At 43.2% G+C, this 27,938-nt stretch overlaps 1 protein-coding gene and 1 long non-coding RNA gene across 8 annotated transcripts in view; one reads left to right on the forward strand and one right to left on the reverse strand.

Moving 5' to 3' along the window:
* Nucleotides 1-17,238, reverse strand: part of LOC145976177 (uncharacterized) — a 36,628-nt gene extending 19,390 nt beyond the window's left edge. The window contains exons 1-2 of one of the 2 annotated variants that reach the window (XR_014440197.1): nt 17,202-17,238; nt 16,698-16,745 (exon numbers count right to left, since the gene is read on the reverse strand). This is a non-coding gene — a long non-coding RNA (uncharacterized LOC145976177). The remainder of the gene's footprint in view (nt 1-16,697; nt 16,746-17,201) is intronic. The other variant, XR_014440199.1, reaches the window with a different exon arrangement.
* Dac (dachshund family transcription factor) overlaps nt 1-27,938 on the forward strand; it is a 178,058-nt gene that overhangs the window by 19,544 nt on the left and 130,576 nt on the right. For 4 of the 6 annotated variants that reach the window (XM_083107154.1, XM_083107151.1, XM_083107149.1 and 1 more), the window contains exon 2: nt 19,146-19,193. The exons of the other annotated variants lie outside the window; for them this stretch is intronic. In XM_083107154.1, the coding sequence (XP_082963280.1) occupies nt 19,146-19,193 (48 nt within the window). The remainder of the gene's footprint in view (nt 1-19,145; nt 19,194-27,938) is intronic. 6 annotated transcript variants of the gene reach the window in all.

The raw sequence follows: 27,938 nt of genomic DNA on the forward strand, positions 1-27,938 counted from the left end.
AGTCACCTTCCTTTCTCCAAGTCTCAAAGTTAATTCCGCGAATTTATAATTTATAATTTTCTTGTCCGGTTGTGAAATATCGCGGAAACGTTGCCGGTGCAATTTCACCGCAGACGACACGAGCGCTATTCGCTAATTTGCATACGCAATTATAATTTTATTTCGCATCGTGAATACATAGCAATTTATTAATTTTTCTCATAAACATGTTATTTTTATGCGTGATATATCTTTGTTTTCTTCCGCGATTTTCCTGCGGAAGCTCGGTTTTACCGCAGATCCCGTCGACACGTGAATGTATAACATTGCGATAATTTAAGGCGCGTCCTTCCTATTCTCTCGGTCACGCTCTCGCGCGCGTAACACGCCGATGCGTTCGTGGCACGTGGTGCACGCAAGACATTTTGGCTCGCTGGAGGCACACGAATTAAATGATTACGTCGCTAGACATTTTTAATTGCAAATTATGCAAATTGCTTGCACAACTTTCTATTCAACGATCGATTTTCAATTGATACCGTTATTTTAAGTGTTATTTTAGACAGAACTTTGCAGACAAGATATACAGGGGATAGACAAAATAATGTGAACACCTGAGAAATAAATATTATATTTATTTATTAATGAGATATTGGGCCACCATTTGCTTTTAATATAGTTTCAATTCTTCTTGAAATAGAATCATACAATTTTTAAATAATCTGTGGAATATTATCCCATTCTTCTATCAAATAATGCCATTCTTCAAGATAACACACTCATACACACAGTTAGGAAAGTTCAATCTTGATTTAAACAGCATCAAAATGAACTTTAATATTTCCTTTGACTAGCACAATTACTCAATTTAAATATCATCGAACTACTATGGGCAGTTTTGGAAAAAAAGTGAGAAGCCCTGGAGACTATTCAAAAATTGTATGGTTTAGTTCTATTTCAAGGAGAATTAAAGGAAAATGATGTATTATTATTTTGTCCATTCTTTGTATGTATGTATGTATTATTTGCGTGCTTAGTAGTATAATTTTTATAATCCATTATGAATCTTATATCTCTAACTGTTAGAAACTTGTAATGAAGTCATCACTTAATCATTTCACGCTAACGCCGCTAATAATCGTAGTAGCGTGTGAGTAACATTAAATTTTCCTGCATTTAATACTCGTTTAACTGATAACGAGTGCTACCGTGTGAGCATCGGAGTTGGCTTCTTTCCGGAATGCCCGTGCGTTCTTAATTAGTTTCCTCGCCCTCGACATTGTAACGCGCCTAAGCGAGGTTGTTAATACGCGAGTCGTTAATACGGTCAGCCTGGAGCGCATTAGCGTTACGCGTGCACTCTTTAAGCTTTCGTGCGTTTAGGCATTAGCATACGTTCATGTACGATGAATGCATCCTGGCCGTTCCGTAAAAGGACAGGCAGAGTGCGAGCGAAAAAAAAAGAGACCAAACTCCCTGAATTACTTCCCTCAATTTCTCGTATGAATTCGCCTTTCAAAGTTTCAAAGTACCTTTCAAAGTTTCATTCGCGAGATACCGCTACGTGTACCGTTCCATCGTAATGTCACGAGTGCCGCAACGGAATTCACCTTTGCCGAAGTATCGATCGTGCCGTTGGTAAAAGTCGGAGCGTCATGCCGAATAGTGCAGAGGAGAATTTCCGTTTTCACCTTCCACTTTAGACGGTGGCGAGGCGCACCTTCATTATTAAACTACATCCTAGACGCTGAAATTACGAGGTGCTATGCCAGACGTATTTTTCTCGTGTTCCTTATCGTTCCTTGTCATTCTCGACAGTTCGTATATATTCCTTTACCGCGATCTTTTTGTTTTTTACGTTCGCAAAGAGATGATAATTATCTATCACGATTACATTATCCGTCGCACGTTTCCTTCCATCTTCGGTTAACGTGATTTTCTCCACAATTTGACTGTCATGATAACACGTGGCTATGTAAAACGTGAGTTACGTCAGAAACGTGTGTTATATCGCGCTATGCGTGCATCATGGATCGCGTTGCTTCTGCTTCGTGCCGTTTAATATGTACGAGATGACGTATGTACATATTAATATGAGCAAGTCTGTCGCTTCTCCAGCGACGAGTCATTATTTTCGAAAATTCTGCGTTAAAGTAAAAAAAATTGCCGGTATTCGGAGGTTACGGGTGTTAACGAGAGTAAAAGGGAAATCGATACTTTATGGATTAGCGTCGCTAATGATGATTAGCCGTGTAATTTCGTCAACGCGAGGCTCTCGTGGCGTTCTTCGCGCCAGCCGGCGCGAATAAATCGTCGGTGATGTTTCTTCCACTTACGTGCGTACGTACGGGTCTCTCTTAAGATCTTAAGCGCAACGGAGCTTGGGAGTTATGGTAACCGTAAATAATCCCACGGGTACGGTAATGGCAATACCTGAGCGCGCTGGGTATCGTGATTGTGCGCGATGCGCGGCTATTTACTCGCGACTCGTCTCGACTCGAGACTTCGGAGATGGACGCTGTTATTATAGACATTCCTTTTTATCCGGCGCCGGATGCTTATCGGCGACGCTTATTTTTCGCCGGCCATGGTAAACGGGCTGCCAACGGAGATCGAGAACGCCACGGATACCGTATGTGCTCCAACGTTAATAACACGCGTCTTCTCCTCACAGTGATTCCGCTCGTCTCGGCCTCAGCCCCCTCCTTTCTCATCTTAGAAATTTTAGAGTCGCTCTTCTACCTTTACATCATGTTTCAGCAACGCGTCAAGTCTGTCAGACTTGTCAAAATTAAAATTCCTCCATTTTTAATTTTACAAGATCCTGCATCTCTTTTAATATTTCTTCTCGAAATACAATCTATTTAATTTCCTTTCTGCATTAAACTAATGAGTCTTCGGCCGATATTGAAATGCGCCCTCGTGTCTCGTACAAGAGGGTGCAATGTTTTGTTCGGGTTAACGCGCGCCACGTAAGTCCACGTGTAACCGTGTTTCGGATTGAGATGCCTGCCCTTAATATTTCACGCGCTGCACGCTTGACGATACCTGAAAGGGCACCGCACTCTATTTTCGGCCCGCTCCTGTCATCCTGTCGCATAATCGCCCCGCGGGTGTCACCTCGCGTTTAAAGAGGTGCCCGATTTCACGCCCCCGTCGATCGCCACGGGTGGCCGACATTCGGTTGCGCGACAGTCCTCATCCGGGCGATGCCCTAAACGCATCCTGAATGCTCTCTAAACCTCCGAGAACCGCCTCTAGAATGAAAGAGAGAGAGAGAAACAGAGGTAGACGGAGAGATTCGCTGCTACTTACGCGCTACTGTCATCGTCTCTGTCGTCGGTCCATCTGCCTTCCTCTTTCTCTCTCTCTCAGCTTCTCTCTTTCTCTTGCAAATATCGCTCACGCCCCGATTATCGCGGTAAATAGCAGGATTTTACGCATCCCCGAATTATCTCGGATCCGCGTCGGAAAAAGAAGCCATCAGCAGGAGGGTAACGGCTTCGATCGTACTTATTGACATATTGTCATCCTTTTGTCCGCGAGATGCTTATTTCTTTTTTATTCGAAAATGTGACAAACGGATACTGTGTAAAACGTGGATAGAGAAAGATAACGATATTCCTGTCTCTCGATGCGTGTTTTACGTATACTCAATTTATTACGAGTCGAACGGTATTTTCTTTTTCTGCGCGCGAGAATTGTTCTAACCATCGGATTTCACGATCCCGGTTCTTCCGCGCCGTGAGATATGTTTCATCAATCATGTCGTAGAAACTCCCGCAACGTTGTTCAGCGGAATCACGCGTGCGCATCCAAGAGCGCGTGTGCTCGACCGGCTGATTTGCCTCGCGGAAAAGAGGAACACGAGCGCGCGCGCGCGTTATATCTTTCGCTCCGACAAATTGCCCTTAGCGCTATCTCATCGCAGCTTCCGGTAGCGTTAAAACTTCTGGCGCTCGTCGCACACTCGTCTATGGTGAGTAACGGAACGGGGAAGAAGGAGAGGGAAGAGTAAAGAACGAGAGAAAAAGAATCATATCCGTTGTGTGTGTGTGTTTGCCCAAGATTAACTCAATAAATAATAGCGGCATGACACGGCGGGTGTTCCGCCTCTTCGCTTTGTTATCTCGAAATGCGAAGGTGTTTCGGTCGCTTCGAACTGCTCGTTATCTACGTGCGTTTCCTCTACTTTCGCTATCGAAGAATACCATGTCGAGCGCATCGTATTCTTCAAGTAAAATTTACTTCGCGAAATTTGATTCCGCTCTTTTATATAACATGTATATAACATGTATATAACATGAATATAACATGTATATAACAAGTATATAACATGTATATTATTACATAGATCGCTGAAAAAATGTTTGCTCGCGAAATTCTTTTGCTCTGCCTAAAATTATTGTCGCGGGATCTCGTCGTGACGTCACAACGTATATTACAAACGTCCGCTTTCCCCCGGGTCTGCCCGAGACTTGGCGCAATAATCGCGTTTAAAACGCATTCGTTTCAATCTCACTCCGGGGTGCCCGGTCGCTCGCGAGAGAGTTTCCTCTTCTTGCTCGGCTGGGCGAGAGATGAAATGGAAATGCAATAAAAAGTTGTAATCGAGAGTCGGCGTCGGTTATATACCCGGAATACCCGGGGGAGACCGGGCGAGCTGGATAAAAGCTGGCGCTTGTGCGGACAGAACTCTCGCCTCGTTCTTCTTTCCCTTTTTTTTTCGTTCTCTCCCCGAGAGAGAAAGAAAGAGAGTGAAAACGCATTCGATACGGAATAATGCCGGAGTCTTATTATTCCGACGCGAACTGTTTAACGTCTAAAGAGGTCCAATTTCGCAGAGTTAATCCTTGCAAATGGACCTCATTGCCTCGCCAACAAGATCTCGTCTCTCTTTTATTCCCCCGACTTTTATTATCGCGTTCTGAGAAAAAAACGGGCGATTGCTTCCGCCTCCGAATCGTATACTCGACGCGTAAACTTTTCAAGTTCCGAATCTCCCTAAAATTGCTTTTGCCGGAAAATCGAGACGTCTTGGCTCGATCGAGAGCCAAGTTGGATGTTTCATCTCGTGCTTCTCAATTTGTCTTCGGACGCTACTGGAAAAAAATCATTTCGCCCACGCAACGGAAGGGAAAACTGGACCTCGGACGATCTTCTCGGCGTTCGATTCAATTTGTCGGGTCGAGGGATCCGGTCGCGGCGAGTCCGGAATTGAAACATCCGACGACGACTCGCGCAGATATTGGGAAATAAAATAGCTCGCATATTTTCGTACAAGGTCGAGACGAGAATATCGGGTCCTCCCCGCTCGTGCTCCTTGGATTATCGCTTTCCTGTTCGCGGCGAGAACGACGCTGCGGAATTATAATACGACGGTATACAAACGAGTTGGCGTTTTCGGTTGTAATTTATTCGAGGCCACCCCGTAATTAGCGGGACGACCCGACGGGCATACTATTCCCACTCCTGTCGCGTTCCCCGGATTCCATTTATCACAAATCAGCAGCTGCCTCGGATACCCGTGGCCCCGCTTGCGGTGTGCTGTCATGGTGTCGGACATGACATTCTGATAAAGCTCGTGAGCAAAATTAGAGTTTTGCGTTTTGTTTTTCCCCTTTCCAATACTTTACACGTTAATTGGAAGCGTAATCTTTATTCCCAGCTGGTATACATCTTGAAACTTTTGACACGCATCAAAAAATTGCGGATATGCAAAACAATATTTTTTAAAATATTCGAAAACAATCATGAGATACAATTTTGTAAGAGGATTTTAATTTTAACCCTTTGCATTCCATAGGCGTACATATTATAAAAAAGATATAATGAAATTATTTATGATATTATATTTATTTTTCAATCAATTATAATGAAATTATTTGAGAGCAAAGCAATGATGATAAAATAATAGATTTTTTTATTTGATGTAATAACTTGGAGTTGCTGGTAGGTCATGTAATAAAATTAGTTAAAGTTGGAGTGTAAAGGGTTAAATAAACTATACATTTCAACTCCATTGTGCATACAGATCGCGAATTAAAGAAAAATTATACAGAAAAAAATCGGAAGAGATATATCAAGTCGTATAAACAAAACTACACACGTTTATGCTTGTACAACCTGTAGAATCTCATTCTCACGGGCGAGATAAATTTAAACGGAATGATATACGATATGTAGAGTCGGAAGGAGCACGCACCAAGGTACCCAAAACGAATGGCAAACGCAGAGACATTATTCACGGCGTCACGCTCACCTCCTTTCGTTCCAAACGCATTCGGTTGAAGCTCGTCGAGGGTGGATCACGCCCGGTCGACACTCGACAGCGAGGAGGAATCAGGATGTCGAATAGCTCCAATTTCCTCCCGTCTCGCTCGCGCTTCCGCGATCGACGATTGCCGTTTCTACGTTTCTCTCTTTGTCGTCGCCGCGCCGAGAGAGCAACAGCAACAGGTGTCCGCGGGGACATTCGCAGAAACTGCGAGGGATGCGAGGGAGAGGGTGGAAACGGCGCGGGCAACCGGGCGCTTCGAGAGAGAGAGCGAGGGAGAATTCCTCCTCTTTATTTATGAGCTTTTTATTCGACTTGTTGAGCTCTCGCTCTCGCTTCCTTTCTCGTCCTCTCGACGAACGCGAGTACGAATCCAGCGAGAGAAAGAGACGGAGGGAATGGGAAAAAGGGCGGAAAGTAGCGCCCGAGAGGGTGCCGGAAATCTCTCGTTTGCCAGGGGCGGAAAAAATGCGACATTTTTCCGCGTAGCTGGTAGGGTCGCGCCCGCCGATTTTTCGCATAAAGAGACAGAGTGACAAAGTCGCGGCTTTTACCCGTAAGCCGAATATATATCCGTTGAGAATAACGCCGAGCACAAACGTGCATTAATTAATTTCGCGTTTCGAGACATTAGAATTTTTAACACCGAATGCCGACTTGGTGCCTCGTTCGAGATTGTGTGTTAACGCGCGTCGGGCGAAAAATTCATAAATATTTAACAAAACTATACAAGATTGCCGCGGTCGAGCCATCCGCTTGACCCAGTTTCCCGAATACCAACGCGCGCCTTTAATATGCGGTTATAGCTCTCTTCACCGAGATAAGGATAATAAAACGGCCGGTCTTTGCACAATATTCGCCAACTATCTGCGCATAATAAATGTCGGTGGAAGGAATCTTGGCACACAGACGAGAGATTAAATCCGCCTCCGAACGAAGCGCGGCGCGCGATCTTTTAACGATTCCCTCCCCCCCCCTTTCCCCCGCCTTTCCTTTATCACACGCGCAGGTGTAATAAAATTTTCAACTCCGTTATCCGGAATCGCCGGTGAAATCAAGCACGTTTGCAAGCAGCGCAAGAGATGCTGCATCCAGGAGTCGGGTCTGGCAGATCGTGACAACGATACCGATCCAACGCCACCGACAAAAGGCAGCCCGGGGCGAGGAAAGGGGGAGAGGAAAGGGAAGCCTAGAGACTCGGAATCCCGTCGGTTATTCCGAAGAATATTCTCTCGCACGGTAGGAAGCGGAGTCGCTCTCCCTCCTCCCCCTCGCGCTCTCGTTGGTTTTTCTACCTCCTCCCCTCTCGCAAGTCCATCGGGTTTCAGGTATTATAACACTTAGCCTCGGCTACCCGCCGACCCCTCGCTGCCGCGTTCTTCAGGTATACACAATAGCCATTTCTCTCTTTCTCTCTCTCTCTCTCTCACTCTTGACGACGCGGAGATAGATACGATTTAGGCGTAATCCGTCAAAGAGTTCTTTCAACGTCCGCCAGAACGTTTTATCTATGATCTCCATTAAAGTTCAGTTAACGCCCTCTTGGCCCTCTTTCGTTTTCCCGTCCAGAACCCCCTTCTTTTTCTTCTTTTCCTCGTCTTCCTCGTCTCTCTCTGTTTTCTCTCGCTACGCCTCGGCTCTTCACGAGAGCGGATACGGATTTCAACCGGGGCTTCTCTTCTCCTCCGCTGATTCCTTTCAAAACGCGTTTTCGCGTATGCATCACTATTATCGCTCTGTTACGGAATTCAATGTGAGGCGTGAGCGCTTATTTTCCCTTCACATTTTATACAACTTTGCGATACGCGCGCACGTTAAGTATGCATTTTAGGTTTTATGTAAAACTACTTTCTACGTTTCTCTCTCTAATTGTAAGAGTAAAAAGAAATGTCTCCGTCTCTTTCTTTTCTCTTGCAACACATAACGGAACATTTGTCATAGATGAAAGTTTCCAATAATAGCGAGAAATCGAGCAATCAGCCGCATTAAAGCAGATGCCAGATGAATCGATCTCTAGAAACAACATCCGAGTTTTACAGCTTCCGATTTCCTTTGGTCGCGCATAATTTTCATACACGAGCTAACTACTAATAAAATTATATGTAATTTTTACGATCTCTCTCTTTTTCTACAAAACATGACGGTGGGCTTCATCTAACGCCACCATTTCGCATTTCACCGCGAGGAACGCTAACGACGGGCATTAAAGGCGCGTTTCTCCGACGTGGCGCATTTTTAACCGGCGACCGTTTCGACTTCTCGAGATGTTTCGAAACAGAGCGTGGAGAGCGATATTCGGGCGCCGATGCCGAGGCATTGTATAATTAAAACCTCCTGAATAAAGCAAAACGCAATCTCCCCGGCTCGCGCGAGCAGAGGAGGCGCGTCGTTTAATTTCACGTTCATTACGTCGCGAATGCGTGCGTGCGTGCGTGCGTGCATGCGTATGTGCGTGCGTGCGTATGTGCGTGCTTGCGTGTACGCGCTCTGGGGGCGCGTCTCTCGACGAGCGCAACCCTTCCTTCTTAGATGTAGCCCCCTGGAAAACATCGTCTCTCCTCGCCGTCTCGTCTCCCTCGGCTGTGTTACTCGCGACCCCATCCCTCCACTCGAAAACGTATCGGGTTACCTCCGACATAATTCCGTTAATTATGATTTCGTAGTATGATTTTCCGTCGACTCGAACGAGCGCAATTGCGATTCTACCCTGCCTCCGCTGGGAAAATTATTATTTGACGCGCCGCCTGTAATGTATCGCTATGTAACGCGAGTAGAGTAAACGTATCTACGCACACCCGGTATATTCCGATCCGCAGTTTCCATTATTATAGTAGAATCCATCTCTTTCTCTCTCTCTCTCTCTCTCGTATTCCGCCCGGAATATTATCTCGATCAAACGCGAAGAAAAATTAATTGTTTGGCAAATTTACACATAATTCGATCACGCATCTCTTTCTCCAGCTTTACATTATAATATTTAATTATACGATGACTGTTTTTCTCCCCTTAATTTCGATTATTCATGTCATCTTCGGCGCGACTGTGGAAAATCGGGAACGGGTTAATGCTAACAAGCGGAACAGACAACGGTAGGTGGTACCAATTTAAACCTCATAAATGCAAAATCGCGCGATGATTGCGTTCATAAAGGCCTCCGTTAGTCCGCGTGGCGTCTTGGCGATCTCTCCTCACGACGCTTCTCTCTTGCCGGGATAATTTACATTGATATTTATGCCGTGTCATAACCGAGCCTGTGCCGGGGGTTGCGAAACGGATTCGTACAGCTAATCCCCGCCTCGCCGGGGGGTTGTTTTAATTGAAATCTTACTCGGTTCCTCGGATTCGCGAGCGAGGGCAGAAGACGATGCACTCCACGAAAAGGGGTTAACGAGGGAGCGTTTCGCGTGCCAGGGTTGCTTCCATTTACTTTACAGCGTATCCAGATGCGAGAACGCGACGGATCTAATTTACCAGAGATATGCATATCACGATTCCAATTTCGAAGAGTTTACTGCTGTTAATCTTAATTTTATCCTCGAATATTTCGCCTTTAACGCACCGTGGTTCAATTATCCTCGATTTGTAGGAGACGTAAAATCACGACGCGATCTCGAATTACTTTAATAGGACGCGTTCGGTCTTCCCTTCGATAATCCGGTGACGCCGTACATAAGTAATTCAGAATGCTCTTGGCGAATTTCCGCGGGCCGGCGCGCTCACTTTTTCTCGAAACGGCGAAAGTTGAGCAATTCCGCGAGATCACGCCGAAATGTCAACCGCGAGACCACTAAAGCGAGAGAAACTTTTAATTCGTTCATTTCGCCGGGCTCAAAGGGTCGGCGAATGAGACTTATTAAAATTTATACGAGCCGTCCACGCGCGTCTGCCTCCCTCCTCGCGATCGCGCAGGTTTTCTCGGATGTTTGAAAGATTCTCTTATTTGCTCCGAAGGCCAAATTTCCAAGTTCACCGAAAGTTCATCTCATGAGCGAAATTTTATCAAGAGAATTATTATTTACTCTAAAATACAAATTTCACGTCCTTATTAAATCTATCTTCATTATAAAATTACGCAATTTGAGAAATATTTTTTTTTAATTTCTTTAAAAATTAAATTTTGAAGAAACGCCCGATTAAAAGATTGAATTGTGCGTTTTTCCTACTGTAATAGTATATAATATTAAGGGAGGGGGAGGGAGAAAGAGGAAGAAGAGGTTAAGATAAGATATAAAAGCAGCCTTCGTTCTCGAGAAATTACACTTTTACTTTAATCTGCGAGACAATACCGCGGGCAACTGTGGTCGGGAGTAAAGGGCTGCGTTCGCATCGACCCTTCCCTCTCCCCCGCCCCCTCTTCCTTGTCCTCCCTTTATACTTTCTCTTTCTTTCTCCGGGGGTCTCTCTTCTCGAGCGTGCTAATACTTTTCAAGGGGTTAAAATCTAATTCCTGCAGCCCCTAACGGCAACCCTTCTATACATGGCATCGCGGCGCGATCCTCTGCCTTTCTCTTCTTCTTCTATTTTTTTTTCTCTGCGTCGTCGACGGCGAGAAAGCGCGCTTCGCTCCCAATAGACATAATAAAAACGCCATCTGAAATATGCATCCCTTAATAAAACTGTCCAATTAGTCGAGAATGGAATTAAGTATTTAGGGGGTGTCGGAGAAGACTTTTGCCTGGTTCTCAGGTGCTCTCGCGAAAACCCTTTCGCGAAAAGATTACGTTCCCCTTTTTGACCGTCGCGTACAACGCAGTGAGAGTGAGAGGGAAAGGGGAGACGTGCTAGGGAAACGATATTTCGTCCTGGACAGGAGTTGAATTATTTATAACGTCGAGATTCCTTCGGACGGTTTTTCATATGCTTTCGGCGTCGATTTATCGTCGACCCACGATTCGCTCAAGTCGGGGTTTATTCGAATTGAGCAATCTCCTCGAATCTATGTCTGCTGTAATGAACTTTTCTATGAAAACTGAAAAATTAAACAACGACATTTTTATTCTCCCAACGCGAGCCAACCCTTCGTGTCTCGTAAACGGAAGACGGAAAATAGCGAAGAGCCGAGGTGATCGATCGAGCAAGGATCGTCAGCCCGCGGCAGGATGGTCATTTATAAAATTAAATCCCTGGAATATTTCAGTCGTACAAATCCCACCTCCACTGGTATTAGGTAGGTAGGGCGGCGGTCATGCAATCGTAAAAATTCCACGGGGTCTGGATGCATTGGAAATCCACGTAATTAACCGAAGGAATTTCAGAGTGTACGCCGGGGAGTCGATTAAAAACGCGAGCAACGCCTACAGTTAAACGGTAGGGAAATTTTTCGCGCGTTCCCTCTCTCTCTCTCTCTTCCTCTCTGTATTTTTCTCCTTCTCTCTCCCATCTTTCCGCTCGCTCGCCTGCCCATTCTCTTGCACCTTCACCCTCGTTCCGTCCGCGCGTTTCTCGCTTTTTTTTTTTCGTAGTCGCTGCTTCTGCTCTACACTGCTACGCCGCCGTGTACATTTTTTCGGCTTCGATTAAAAAATACTTCGGACCAATTATTCCGCAACATCCGTCCGCCGGCGCTCTTCTCTTCTCTGATTTTTTATTACCACTTACACTTTTTCACCAGTCTTCGTATTTCTCGCGGGGCGCTCGTGTGTCATGATATCGATGATTTCACAAGCCTGCGAAATTTGAGCTCTTGTCAGTTACAAAAAGCAGAGTAGGTGAATCTGGTAGATTTTGTGACGCTGAAAACGAATTTGGTCGCAGAAAAAAAATCGTGCGGAGATAATCAAAAGTGGATTTGAAAGGTGAAAGTGAGTACTATACGATGCCATTGAAGAAATATTTCAAAAAATTTGGTTTTCCCACAATAAATTCATGAAATTGGCTAAAATAACGATTTTTGGGCCATTCAACTACAAATTGCTCAAAAACCTGAAACACGTGCTGGGGAAATTCTGCGGCCAGATTCGTTTTCAGCGTCACAAAATCTATCAGATTCATCCACTCTGCTTTTTGTGGACTGAACCTCGCAGACCTGTGTCTTTAGACTCGACGTGTCGTTCGCGTTACGCGCGCTTTCCAGTCGACTTTCTTCCGACTAGCTTGACGAATGGCGATTCGCTGACGCGCGAGAGAAGGCCAATTATGTAAATAATCGAGCAGCTTATTTGTATACGCTCGCGCGATGCATCGACGTCATTAATCGTCGTCCTCGAGTACTTCGCGAGGCGACTGTAATTAATACAAATAGTCGGCGTTATACGGCGTGCTCGAGAAACGCCACTTTGTGGCGAAAGGGAACGGAGGGGAGGGAAAGGGGAATGGTTCGAGGGGCGTTAGTATGTACCGTGGTGCGGAGAACGAGAATCCAACGTCATTCGAAGTAAATTTATACGACTAATACACCGCTGCCGGAGGTCTTAATATCCAGCGGGGCGCGCGATGAAAGCAGGCGAGTTTAAAAAGTGCAATATCACGGAATACATAAATGCGAGATGAGGCCATTTGAATGAAAAACAAATAAATTCCGCCGGCGACTCCGGTTCCAGCCGGATCGTGTGTATCCAATTTCGTTTTCACGCCGGTTTCATTTATTTTAGCCGCGCAGCCACGCGTCTCCGCCGCTCATTTCGATTTATCATATAATTACAGTACGCCCCGCATATAATTATACACACCGCCGAATAAATCGCGACTCGCGATTCGAATCGTGACGCGTCTGTTTCCTATCATTATAATACGAGAGACGGATTCGCGGAGATACGATCGATTGGAGGAGCGACGCGGTTATCCGCCTAATATCTCATGCTCTATCTATCTGGAGGCGACGATCGATCGGTAATTGAATATCTTTAGCGCATTTTTCTGCCGCACACGCCCCCGTATTAGACCGACACGATGCATGCGTGCGAATGCGTAACTGTATCGCGTCCCGGTAGATTTCGATGAACCCCTCAGTGCGAGAGAGCGTGCTACTTTCGATGGATGCTCACTCGATATGACACGATACGAGTATTCTGGGGATCGAGATAAAGGAATCGAGTGGGCAGAACGTGACGAGACAATGGATCGCCGATCCACTAGCCGTAATACAATCGCATCAGCATCTTGCCGTATTGTTTGCTTCGCTTTGATATCAGCCCCGAGCTCTCTCGATTCTTTTCCTCGAGTTCTTTCTTTCCCAAAGATCACCTCCGTCCCTTCTCTCCTTTTCCTTCTCTCTGTCTCTTCCCTCTTCCCGAATCTCGCCGCCGGCGGAATCCTCCTCGTAATTAACTTGGCAAAAGTAACGCTAATTACGGCCGAGTTCTACTTATCTCGCCTCGCGTCAACCTCGCAGAGTCGCACTCCTGCGAATTTTTCCTCCTCCTTTCCGCCTTCCATTCGCTTTATTATCCAGAAAAAAAACTTCAAGAGAGACAAGCGAATCATACATCGTATAATACATTCGACGAAAAAGTCGCGGGTAGATTTATATTATAGATGTATAAATACGCACGCAAGACATCATATATAGATGGTAAATAATTGCTTGACAAAGTTGATATGATATCATTGACGAAGAAAGGAGATAGAAAAGGATAAAAACGGTACATTTGAGAAAGAAGGAGAACTTTGTGCGAGCTCGAAAAGGAGATCGATGATCCGTAAGAGGGAGAGAGACGAAGCGAGATATGGAACGAGCATGAGCTCTCCGGTGAGTCCGTATAGATAATAAGACGCGATAAATTCGTAACATTACCACATGAATATCCGCAACGTGGGCGGAGTAGGCACGGCCTCGCCACTGGCACAGAAATGCAGAACGCATCAATTAAAAGCAACACGAGATACATATGGCTCGCGAGTGCATCCTGGTACATCTAATTCGCCAACTCTCACGCGTGTCTTTGAATGCCAAGTTACGAATGTGTGGCCTGAGAATGCTCAGAAATCCGATCGCGATCTGCAATATTGTTAGATATCACATCATTCTTTTATTCTCGGCAATCGATATTAATTAACCAAGAGAGAGAGAGAGATTGTAAAATTAATTATACGATTAATTTTTCTCGACTCGCTCGACGCTACGTCCGATTGCATTTAACGCGGGACGAAGTTTCCTTCGAGTGGAAATTGGGCGGTGGAGAAGATCGGAGATCGATGATTTCGGAGATGAAACGAGCAACCCATTTCACTCACGCTAGACTGAATCAGCATTCCGCCGAAGGCTGAAGGTGAGGAGAGATGCGTTCGTTCGTCTTTCGTACGTAGTTTCGTATACGTCTCCGGAGGGGCGGGAAAGAGAGCGATCTTGGAGATTAAACGATCGGATTCCGTCGTATCCTTTTCCCCCTCGATGGCGGCGAATCCGCGAAGCCGGTGGCGTGCCCTCCCGGGGCCAACAAATTAGTACAATTAGAATCCCTCAAAGAAAATTGATAAATTCCACCGGAACAATTTCGCGACTCATTTCACTAGGGCGCCCTTTGTTATGTCTTTGGATATCCGGGGAATAGGTGGCGCGAAATCCATCGACGGCGAAAGCTTATCGCGACAAATGGTCGCGAAATTAACGGCAAATTGACAGCTCATTTTTATCTAGACGTAGTTTCCTTTCTCTCTTATATTAGATAAAAAAAATGTTCTAAAAAACGGTATATATTTAGATGCGTGCGCTTTTTTCAGTCAGACATATATCACGTCGGGCGAATCGTCCGAGAAGATTCGCTCATTTTTCTACGTTCTTCACGGAATGATTGCAACACCGTTTCCAAGAGCGTGCGAAGTAACGAGTTCTTTGCCTACCGTGCGAATGCGCTGTAATACAGCGCTCTTATCCGAACGAGATCGTCGGCGGCCACGCAGGAAAAGAAATTAAAAGACTCGGCCGACAATCGGACGGACGGAGGCACGAGCAGCTCGCTGCGTGTTGCACACGGGTGTTCTTTTAATTGTATGCACGTAGAGAAGGCGAGGAACGCTAATTTCAGCCTGCCCGCCTAACATCCGTGATAGTCATTAATTCGCGCCGCGAAAGAGGAAGCGAGGAACATCGATCTCCCCGCGATGTATTTATTTCCGACGACAGCCGCTCAATTTTTTACGCCAGGAGCGACAGAGTATCCTGCGACGAATCTCAAGACTGGTCTTCTGCTTTAGAAGAGAGCCGAAGGAGCCTAGCATGCGCGATCCGAGGGTTTCTACCCTTTCGGTCCCTCGCGCTCACCGTCCCACCCCCTCTCCCTCCCTCTTCTTTGCCCCGAATTTCTCCTTGGCTGCGCTCCACCGCCGCTTCCGTGGAGCACGGCAAACATTAAGAGCCTCTAGATTTATTTATAACTACATTTACGCGCATGCCAACCACCCCGGCAACTCCTTCTTCCTCTTCTCGACCCCTGCGAACCGCCACTCCGAATTATTGCGTTTATGCGAACGCAAGGGGTAAGATGCTCCGCGTTTCTCCATCCGCACTTTGCCACGAGGGTGCCGTCTTCGAGAAATTTAGAAAGTTTCAATAAAGTTGGCGGCTTTTATCGAGTTCAACCATGTCGCTTCCATGTCGACATTCGCATTAACCCTTTAATTGCCGAGCTTCGTGGGAGGAGCTGCGAAAACGGAGTCGTCGGAGTCAATAAAAATATCGCCCGCGTAATGAGAGCTAATGGTTTCTTACTTTTTCTATTATATTTAAAAAAGAGACAAACGCACGAGCTGCCATTTGATTTATCTTCCTGCTGGCTTTGTGTAAAAGCGACGTAAATACCCGGAGCAACTCGCTTTATATATTTCCAAGGTCTTTATTAACCCGACGAGTAATCAAGATCAATGTGCGAGAGACGACTGTATATACCAAGTTACACCGGTGTGACAAGAGTCGACTCTCAACGTTGCCATCTTCCGCGAGAACTTTTCCCGGTTGACGGCCCGTTGCTGATGTTGATATATATCGTCGGTTATATGAGCCCTTCTCTCTGCTGCCGCTGCTGGTGGACTCGAGGATTCCCCTGACGGTGCTGCTTGTACTTACATCACGCTACCGCCTCACGGAGAATTATTTGGGCTTTATATCAAACCTTACGACGCCGCACAACCCGAGGAATCTAATTTGAATAATACACGTCCCCGCCGAGAATACTAACTCGTGCAATGCGCGTGTACGCGATGTTCTTCGCCAAATCCGAGGTGACGAATACACAAGGACAACGATTTTTTAGATCGCGAATTTTATTTTTCTTTTATTTATTTACGTTAATCTAACTCGATGCGTTATTCTTTGTTTATTCGCTATAAGCGTTTTTCGAAAATAAAATTAATGTAATGTTTTCAGCAGTTTTATTTCTAATATTACTTTCTGCTAGTTAGGGAGATTAAATTCAGAATTTGCAATTCATGACGATCATCTAATTTTCGTATTGATATTTAATATAATATTTAATTCTCTCGAGATAAAGAATAATTTAACACTTACCCGGATATGAGATGATCAATAGCGGAGTTGAACACACACAATGTTGATCTGTAAAACGCAAATATAGCCAAATTATGTAAAACAATGTCTAGAGTAATTAATATTTTATAAACTAATTATTGCGCACAATTAAATATTTATATCTCTCTTTGAACAAATATTTAATAACAGAAATTAGAGAAATTTCGAAAAATTTTTCAAGTACAAAGTTTTATAAAGTATATGCAAGTAAAAATGCAATTTTTATATAAATGAATATAAATAGTTGTAAATCTTAAACAACATATATTGAAATATTATATATATAAATTGATTTTTATTTAAAAACATTAATTGTTGTAAACAATTTGTTAGTACTTTAAGTGTACTTTAGATATTTTAAAATAAAATCTAGAATATTTTATATGCACATATTATTTTATAGTGATGTAAAATGAAAACAAGCAAACAATTAAGTTTATTAATAAAACAAATAATAAATTAACAAAATTTTGAATTGCTCACCCCATGGTTTGCTCCATGGCTCGATGCTTTCCTCCTCCTTTTCTTCTCTTGTTTGTCTTTTGCTGCTCCTTCATGATATTCGCACAACATTCACTCGCGAAAACACGATTAATTATGATCGCGTGCGCATTATTTAACAGAATGCAAAGATCGCACGGCATTTTACATAGCACTCCCAATGTTAATCGCACATGAGGCGCATTTTATTTTATATTATGACATAAGGATAATCACAGTTAGACGAAGCTGCGATTCGTTCGAGAAATGGCACGATTAAATTCACACAATGCTATTTCCATTGTTAACGAAATGGTATACGTACGCACTTTCAAGCGAATAGATACACGAATTAAAGTCAAAGATGAATATTTGCAAGATATAATATTCAAGAATACTATCAAGTATTTAACTTATTAAACGCGTCGCAATAATATTCGAATCAATTCAATTTGATATTTTGTTAATGACTGAAAAGTTGGAAAACGGATTTTCATTATTTTACCTTGTTACTGCGGAGAGAGTTCTACGCGAATTAATGGCCAGATGTAAGAATAAAACGTATGATTATTTCGTACGTTTTTTGTACGTCGTTTGTCGTTTGTAGTTGAACAGATAATGTGACAATAACACGCAGCGCGCGGTTTTGTTTACGTGCGGTGATGTTGTCATTCGAAGGTAACACGCACGGTGACCTGTCAGTGTGCGGTGAGACTCGAGTGAACACACACCGCTCTGTGTGACGTCATATTATCTCTCGAAGTACTTATTACAATTAGAGATTATCAAAATATGTGGCTAATAATTTTTATGATTATTACGTCTCAACTAGCCATTAACTCGCGTAATAACGACTTATATCGTGCAATGTTGTTAAAATTGCTGATGCTGTTTTGAAATTTTTCAGTCATTAACAAAATATCGCGAGTATAAATCGAATCGATTAATTGACGTATTACGTTTAACACGTATGATTGTTGTAAATACTGTTATTTTAACGTATCAATCGCAATTTGACACTTGTACATTAGTGATCTGTTGAAACACATCTTTTGTATGATTTATTCGATCGAAATCTATTGCTTAAATCAAAGCGATGGCGAGATATAATCTGAGATATTACATTCCACCTATATTTGATTTCAACTTGCATATCTATTCGCTAATGTTATATAATGAGACAGAAAGCGTACGCATATACTATTTAATTAACAGCAGAGATAACTGTGTGAATTTAATCGCTCGATTTTCCGAATATAAATCGTCTAACTCTGATTTTTTCCCTTTCACGATATAAAATAAAGTGCGGCCGTGTGCGATTAACATCGGGAATGCTATGTAAAGTGCCTCGCGATCGTTGTATTCTGTTGATTAGTGCGCGCACGATCGTAATTAATCGTCTTTTCGCGAGTGAATATTGTATGAATGCCATGAAGGAGCAACAAAGAACAAACAGGAGAGGAAAAAGCAAGGCATCGAGCAACAATAGAGTAACCATGGTGAGCAATTTAGTTTAATTTATTATTCGTTTTATTTATATTAATCGTCTGCTTAATTTTATAATAATAATTCATTTTACATTACAATGCATATAAAATATTTTAGATTCTATTTAAAAATACTTAAAGTAAAATTAAAATGCTAATAAAATTTTTATAATAATTAGGTTTTTAAATATACATGAAATATTTCAATATTGTGTTTTAGATTCATAATTATTTAAATTGTTTGTACAAGAAAATTAAGTATATTTATTTAGCATATTTTATGAAAGTTTATATTTAAAAAAATTTTCTCGAAAATTCTGTATAATTTGTTTTATCAAATATATATATATATATTTAAAAGAATGAATAAAAATTTAATTGGTGTGTGCAATAATTATTTTTTGAAATATTAATTATTTTGGACATTATTTTATATAATCTAAATATTTGTATTTTACAGATCAACTTGGAATTCTTCGACTTCATTGTTGCGCATTACATCGTACCGGTAAGTGATAAATAATTATTTTTTTATCTTCAAATTTCAAGGTGATAGAATATTATATCACAAAGATATTATTACGTAAAGATTTGAATTTTTTATGATGCAGTAGTTTAACTTTCTGCATTATTTATTTGCATAAATTGCTTAAAAGATATATTCAGAAAGTGTTTCTATATTTACAGAATAAAATACTATAACAAAAAAGATAGAAAAATTATTTAAATAAGTAATTAAATAAGTAATTAACACTTAATCACGTTATATATCTGAATTTAATTTCTCGAATGCCAAATTAGAGGTTTTTTCTTCATATTATTTAGTTAATGTTTTTTCTAACAAATTTAACATTTTTTATAAAAACTTTTGATAATAAAGCGTGCTCGTTGCAACTTTATCGACTGGCTAAAGGTTGTGGGTAAGATTAACATTTGCGTTGAGTGCACGAGAACAGTGACACGAGGTCGGGAACGCTTTTTCGAACAAAGAGCCGGTCATTGACATTCTTCACTTTCATCGCGCTTTCTTCGAAAACCGGGTTAATGCGACTTTGATATCGGTGGAGATCCGATGGTCCAAGAATAGAATAACGTATGTCACGATTATCTCGCGCGCCAAAGAGCAGGACCAAAGGCATCATAGACGTCGTGCATCGATTACCGCACACGCGTCGCAAGCTTCACGCTTGAGAGGCGCATCTCGCGCAGGTTGGCTCGTTCGACTCTCTCTTCTCGCTAAAGACAGCCGAATCGAATTTGCAAACTTGCAGATTGGATTCCAACTTGCCTATTATAGGGTGCGTCTGTTCCGGTTAAAAGCTGGGGGCAAGGGAATTAATGTCGATACGCTAAGGAAGGCCGAAGGATTACTCCAAAGGCCCGTATCTCATTGTCTTAGATGTTGCTCCCTGCTCTGTACATTCGATCCTTTCTCCCTTCCTCCTCATCGTCATTGCCCTTCATCTTCTCTCGCTTCTTAAAGAAGCTGAACGCGACAAGTGAATGTTAACGTAAATATTAATTATCTATTTTCCTTGGACTAATTACAAATCTTATTTCCGATTCTAAATAAACCTTCTACCTATGCAATTCCCTTGTCGTCTTTATGTACCGCTTCTTCGCCTCTCCGGACAAGTCGCGGAAACTTTGTAATGCATTTTATTTATTCACAAAGGCAAATACTCATTTACGGCAGAGACACGGTGAACATTTCGCGACCAGCAAAGTCACTGTACGAGAGTACACTCGCAGGCACTTTATCCTCGGCCGCGAAGAGAGAGAGAGGGAAAGAGAGGGAAAGAGACTGAGAGAGAGAGAGAGAGAGAGAATGGCCGTCTTGCCAGGCACACCGAAACTCTAAAGCGTAATGCCACAATCCCTTTGATGGAGTTTCTGTAAATGGAGCCGCGTCCAGCTGAGTGCCCACGGGGCGAGTCGCCCTCTGTCAGTCCCTTGGCTCGCCTCAGACGCTTCAGACCGTTTGAAAAAGCGGGAATTTTTAATTTCCGAGGATTACGTTGCCGACCGGAACGAAGAAACTGGGAAAGGGCGGCGCCGATCTTTCGCATACAGCGATTCCGACAGCTATCTCGCGGCTTTGGCTGCCTCCCGTGTTTTTTCCAAGGTCTATTTGCCACTCGACGCTAATACCTTCGCTTCTATAGACCACTTTTTTTTCGCCGTATATTTGACAAGTGTCCTCTCGTTCTCGGCATATGCACGCGTTGTAATTGTCTTTCGTCGTGAAAATATTTTTTATAAAAATCGATCGCGTTTTTCTCGACACTTGGTGTCCTTCGCGATCAACCACGTCTGATCGAATCGTTTCTCGCTAACCATGCCATCTCTCCTTTTCTCTCTCCGAGAACCACTGGCTCCCAGCGGTAGCCTTTCATCAAGTCTTCATTAGGTCGTGGTAAATGTATTATGACTTCTGATTGAGTGCTGTCGAGCGTTATATCTACGTGTCTATATATAACGAACCACTACGCTTCGTGCTTCGATATATATCATGTGGCATTCTCTGCCATCCGATGCTACGTTTCCCTTCCCATGCTCGCAATAGTTTGCATTATTTGAAAATTTTTCTATTTCTTATATATATATATATATATATATATATATATATATATATATATTTATTTATATTTTATTATATATTTTGATTGCAGAAACAAATGTTTCAGACAAAAGTTGTTTGACTCGAAGGGAGAATTCTTAATTGCAAATTACATATTTTTTCTTAAAAACAATTATACATTTTCTTTACATCAATAACTTAAAATGACTCACCTCATATATATATATATATATATATATATATATATATTTTCTTTACATCAATAACTTAAAATGACTCACCTCATATATATATATATATATATATATATATATATATATATATATATATATATATATATGGGGTGAGTCATTTTAAGTTATTGATGTAAAGAAAATGTATAATTGTTTTTAAGAAAAAATATGTAATTTGCAATTAAGAATTCTCCCTTCGAGTCAAACAACTTTTCTCTGAAACATTTGTTTCTACAATCAAAAATAAGAAAGTTATTGGGGTGGATAACTTAAAATGACATCCTGTATATTATCTACAAACACATACACCGCGTGCAATTCGTATCGGCGATATCGCAAATTGATAAAAATGAGCGCGATTAAGAGATAACAAAAAAAGGCAATCTTTTCGATTCGGATCAATCTTTCGGCCTTTTCCGAGAAATATTCGTCACGAATTTGTACAAATGTCAAATGGCTAGCGATTCGTCGGAACCGCGTCGCGAGTTTCCGTAGATCCGCCGCGTTACTTCCGCCGTCGGGCCTGACTGTACCGGCGTATCGTTGACACACGTCGCTATATACGCATGTATAATAATTAATGGTACTCGCGTAGGTGTGGTCCGCACACACGTATCGGAGCCGGAGCGCGGCGTATATCTGCGCGACGCGCGGGCAAAGATGTGTAATTGCGTTACCCATCGAATTCAGTTATACGGGCATGGCGAGTCTGATGCATAAAATGACGGGGCCAAATTCAGTTATAGTTCGCTTCACAAAGCGAATACGGCCGCGCGTCGTTAATATCGCGCGCCGTTGCGAACGCCGGTGTCACATTGTTACGACGGAATTTTCCGGGGCTCGAAAGTAGTCATCCGGCAAAGGGAGAGGGAGAGAGAGGGAGAGAAAATGGCGAACAGATTGGGAGGACGACGTTCTCCTCCCACGAGATTGTCGCGAATGTCGCGTCGACCAACCGATATTTTGATAATCAATTTACTCAAAGACAAGTATAATTTTTTTTATTGATACTTTTAATGATGATGATTGAAAATTAAAAAGTGACAGTTTGCTATTTGTATCTTTATTATTCGGAGAGATATTTGTCTGGTTCGAGGGAGCCTAAAGATGTCTAAAGAATTGAATTCCGTCCATGTAGCTATGCGTTAATTCGCTGGTTGGCGGTTCGAGAGTTTCTTCAAGCTGGCTAATAACGCCCATCCCTCGGCGAGAAATGTCTCGAGTTCATTTTTTCCCTCCCCTCTCTACGGCCTGTCCGCCTCTTGTTCTAACGGGGTGAAAAAAGAGAGACGAGCGCGATATAAAAAAAAAGCCAGAGCAAAAGAAAGAGAGATGGAGAGAGAAAGAGAGCCCAATCCGCGCTCTACCTCTTATTTTTCCTCGAAGCTCGCGACTTAATTAATCGCATAACACAGGGCCTAATGAAATCAGAACTCCCATCCCATCTCCGTCTCTATACTCGCCCCTCGCGCTGCTCGTGCTACGTAAAAACGGAAATATTTCCCGGGAATACTTTTCCACCCCCAACCGCCCCCTTTACCCTCCTGGCCTCTCCTCTCCCCGATTCCTCTGGCGAAAGCCGAGGGTCGGCAGATAGCGAACGAGAAATTAATTCGGAAATCGATAAATTCGTTTCGACGAATTTCTCTTCGTACGCTGCCGATGTGAAAAAATGAATTATTGCGGTGCGGCGCGTATTATCGTAAGATAATCGGCGATTTCTAAATTCCGAGCCGTGCACGAGCGCTATTAAATCGAACCCGAGTGTGGTCTCTCTGCAGAAGATTGCTCAGTTTAGCGGAATGTGTAGATTTCAGTCGGAATCGATTTCTCCGATATTACTTGGTAACCTCAATCCATTGTATGCTCTTTCTCTATTCATGTTATAACGCGATTTGCAAACATTTGCAATTTCGATTTCTTAGCTCTAATTATTCACGCATAAATTATCAAACATTTTTTTTTAACGGAAATAGTTAAATTCGTTCGATCACGAATGTCAAGACGCGAGATCGCCGTTGATCCTTTTAAGAATAAAGGACGGACTTGGGAGAGGAACTCGAAGAATGCCGGATAGTCGATAAAGCGCGCACGAAACAGGGATACGTCGAGTTCCTTCGGGAATCGAGGGTTCGTTTGCCGATTGCTCCTGCGGTGGTATTGAGGGCAAAGCAATTTCTTCACCGAGAGAGTCGATCTTATGCGCGCGTTGCTTCTTTCTCTCTCCAAGAGATTAATTAAAATCTCGAACATGCCGCCGATTAATCAACGGCGCTCGATGCGCCGTGTAATCTTGTACGACGATTAAAAATGTATCGTGTCGCTTACTCATCGAAGAGAGTTAAAGTTTGCTCTTCCGACCGAATCGCGAGTTTCTTCAACTTCCTTGTGGTTCGATCGATTTCACACAAAACCGCTTTAAATCAACAAAGCATCGATCGATTATTTGACACGGTTAAAACTGAAGGGCTCCAAGATTACCTTTCAGGTGCGGATGTCTGGCTCCTTGGATTGAAAATCGAAATCGTTATATCGCTGTCAATAAAATCGCCTAATCATGTAATTCATTAAGGTCTCAGGACGACTCTGAGACGGAGGGGTTGCGAAAGGCGACTTGGAGTACAACGGGTGTGTCGCTTCGCTTTACGAGCACCTGACCTGTTCACACGGCGCATTTAGCGGCCGGTATTAATTTAACACCTACCGACAGGCGTCCGGCGTTTCTGCACCCGTTAAAATAATAAGCGAACCGCGATGAATGCCGGAGAAATAGGCTGGAAATCCTTTGGGAAACCGCCGAATGTCGTTGCGCAATTTTCGTGCCCACGCGATTAAGACTTTCATCCAATTTAATTGCTCGTTTTATTTTCGATCGATTTAAAATTCTTCGCCGAAATATAAGGGTAATATTTTTGTGACGATGAGGGAAATTATATACACTGTATCCAAATAAGAAGCCGACAGTGTAAGTTTAGTAATAATTATTCGCCGCACGATATATATGTATATATATATATATTATATATATATGATTGCCGTATCATTCATAGAGTGTATCAATTATGAATGAGTTACGCTATTCATAGTCTTGTCGAAGTGCTAACAATTATATTGCGCCGTGTGTGCATAATAATAATTGATGATTATCACGAGATTAAATAACGTAACTGCGCAGGCAATTGTTATTGCCACTGTTGTGCACTGATGTTATATTGAGAGCTTTCGTAGCTTTGTTGTATCTTTGGCACTCTTTTCCTTTCGTTTTACACGCTCCCATGTATTCGTCCAATTTCGATGGCACAACACATTCACATATGTTTCGACCCCGCCAACGTTTCGTTATGGTTAATGGGCATTTAATCTTGCCATTTCGCTTCGACGGACTAACGTTCGATAACGAGCGCTTTCGAGTGTTTATTTTAGAATCATTTGTCGGGTCGATTGATCCGGGTCGAATGAATAACCGATGATAAGGCCCGCTTCACGGATATATTTGCGCGCAATACGTACACACCTGGACGGTTCACACCGGCTTCTTTTTCCGGCTGGTCGATTCGATACGATATTATGTTTGCGCGTACTTTACACCGCGCGTTATTAATTCTCTCGTCCTCAAGAGCCACGAGTCACTCCCTAAATTTGCTTCACGACAGCCGTATTCAAGTATGCGTTATTATTTAAATTTTTTTTACCTCGCATGTTTAATGATTTTATTGGTACGATTATTAATAATTTAATTAATTAATTAATTATTTAATTATTAATAAATTATTCATAAATTTATTTATTATTTAATTATTAATAATTTATTTTATCGGTACGATTATTTTTTATTAATTCGCGTTCGATATCAAATTCGATTGGCATAGAATAAGTCGTTGAAAGGAAATCTAACTCGGGCAAACTCTTGGCGATTGAGATTTTTTGGCCGCAATCATTGCAACGTCACGTCATAATATCGCCCTACGTGATACTCGTTACGAACACGCTTCTGTCTCTTGGTGTACCGCATGCGGACGTGCTCGTCCGAGATACACAGACGCCACTCGTCGTGAGTGCAAGCGCAGCTGCGTCTACTGGACGATGCCGGCTGATGGGAGAGCTCGTTCCTTAGCGGGACATAATTTTTATCGGGCCGTATTCGGGGCCCCAGATGCCGCGACGCCGCGGCAAATGGAGGCGGCCAATTGACAAGACGCTCGTGTTGAGAAATAATGCATGCTAAAAGCATTAGAACGACTTCCGTTTTGTTGCGCTCGCGTCATCGAGAGTTTTTTTTCCCCGACGCGAACGATGCGAGGATTCCTGCCCGATTGATGGATGCCAGAGGAGCTCCGAAACGTCACGGCAAAACAATGATGTTATATTTGGAGTCACATCGCATGCACACACAATAAGATATGTTTGTGCTATAATATATTCATGATGATTATACAATGCGAGTTGCTCCAAATAGGCGACCATTTGGTGAATAGATTTATGTACATGTGCATACAGACAGTTGCGTGCGTGGTCGGTCGTTAACGATGCTCGTCCGGCTCGCGCCGGGTGCGTAAGAATGACATTTCGGTTGCGTTGTACGCGCTTTTGCGATAATCGCACCTGCTATTGCTCCTGGCCCGAATCTCGCGATCCTCCACGTCCATCACGTGTAGGTGTGAGTGTACGTTGCACGTGTATCAGTGGAAAATGGTCGACGAATTTGAAGCGAGACGTTCGGGTCGGAAAGAGGGAGAAGGAGAAGACGAAGCAAGAGAGCAAAGATGGAAGGAAGGTCGACAAGAGGTGGAGGATCGATAGCCTGCACCTCGGCTCGAATTGCCTCGCGCCTCCAGGTTCGGTGCAAAGGATCCATTAATTTTTCGATGTTGTCCGGCAACTCTCACGTCACATTTTCCCAGCAAATCCCGAATATACAAAATTGATATTAAGAGTGGATATTAAGATGCAAGGCAAAAATATGCGTGCTTTTTTAGAACTCGTTGATCGAGCGAACGCGAGTGTCTGTCGAGAGAAAAGGGCAACGCGGTGAATCGAAAATGTCGCGCGATTCCGGTACTTAGCAACTTGGGGGGAAATGGATTCAATCGAACGATTTTCACCGCGACACGAGGGAATTACGTGCTGGCGCGTTAATCCGGCATTCTGACAGCGTGTGGGCGCGGACGCGACAGAATGATTGTTCGAATTCAATGCGCAGTGGCATTTGACAGTTGGCAGTTTGGGGCGGGAACGACGGAATAAGCTGTCAGAATGTTGCAGAGCCGATGAAAAGTCTCTGTCAGGGAGAAAACGCTCCGGTGGGCTCTCTCTCTTGCTACCATTCTCTTTCCTTCTCTCTCTCTCTCTCTATCTATCCATCTATCTATCTCTCTCATCCCTTTCATTTACTCGCTTCCATTTCTTTCTCTCTCTTTCTCATTCTCTCTCACCTCGTTTCGACGTTGTTTCGCGGAGCATGGAGGAGGGAATAATCAACGAAAATTCGACGAGAATGCACGGATACGCTTGTTGGATCGGATTCTGACAAGTTTGAATATTGCCTTCGAATTCGCGTTCGAGACACATTCGAAAAATGAACGATACGCATGATCGATAAACTCGAGATGCGTAATTAATGAAGAATTTCCTCTCTTTGTCTTCCATTGCTATTCGTATGAGGTCGCGTTTAGGATTCTCTCTTTGAGAGCATTAGAGGCGATGTTGAGCCTAACGCACCGTCGATTTTACTCGTGTCGATGCGCGATCCCCGCGAAAAGATGATCGTGAAAAGACGTCGTATCGGGCGGAAAGAAACGTAAGCGAACCCGCGATTATCGCGCGCGGAGCGAAAAGGGGATCGTCAGGCATCGGAGTCACCGGAGAACTTTAATCACCGCACTTGAGTAAAGTAATTACAATCAGACACCCTTGTACGAAGTATAGGATAGACATAGCTCGCTCGAGTGGAGAATGGTCAAGGGGCGGGGGAGGGGCATTGGAGGGTAGGAAAGAGGAGTCTCGGGTGCCAAGGGGTCCGGACGTGTCCGTGGTCTATGATTAGCTAGAGGTGACCAGCTCGGAACCGACTCACACCCCATCGAGTTCGCCCACTTGCAGCGGCAGAGCAAGCTAGTGTCCAGGAGGACCCTTTCAATTAATTACCTGCCATCGCGTTAGTTAACTGGAGATTCATCGAGAGAGAACTCGGCGCGAAGAACCTGATAGTTACCCCGGAGATTCAGTGAAGGGGTTGTGATTAGCGAGAGAAAGACTCCGCACTGTTGGCACGATAATCGGGGATGTCCGGCAACGGCTGTCAGTGCGTAATTTCTTGTTATTTCGTTCGCTCGATTCCGGATTTCAGAAAAGAAAGAGAAACGCCAGTTATACGATAAATATATATTATTCACTACACGACTAGAATATATCTTTCATAAATTTTTAATACGATATTAAT

The sequence above is a fragment of the Camponotus vicinus genome, unplaced genomic scaffold, assembly GCF_025532165.1.
Source record: "Camponotus vicinus isolate PSW18456_S1 unplaced genomic scaffold, iyCamVici1.0 SCAF_8, whole genome shotgun sequence".
Lineage (NCBI taxonomy): Eukaryota > Metazoa > Arthropoda > Insecta > Hymenoptera > Formicidae > Camponotus > Camponotus vicinus.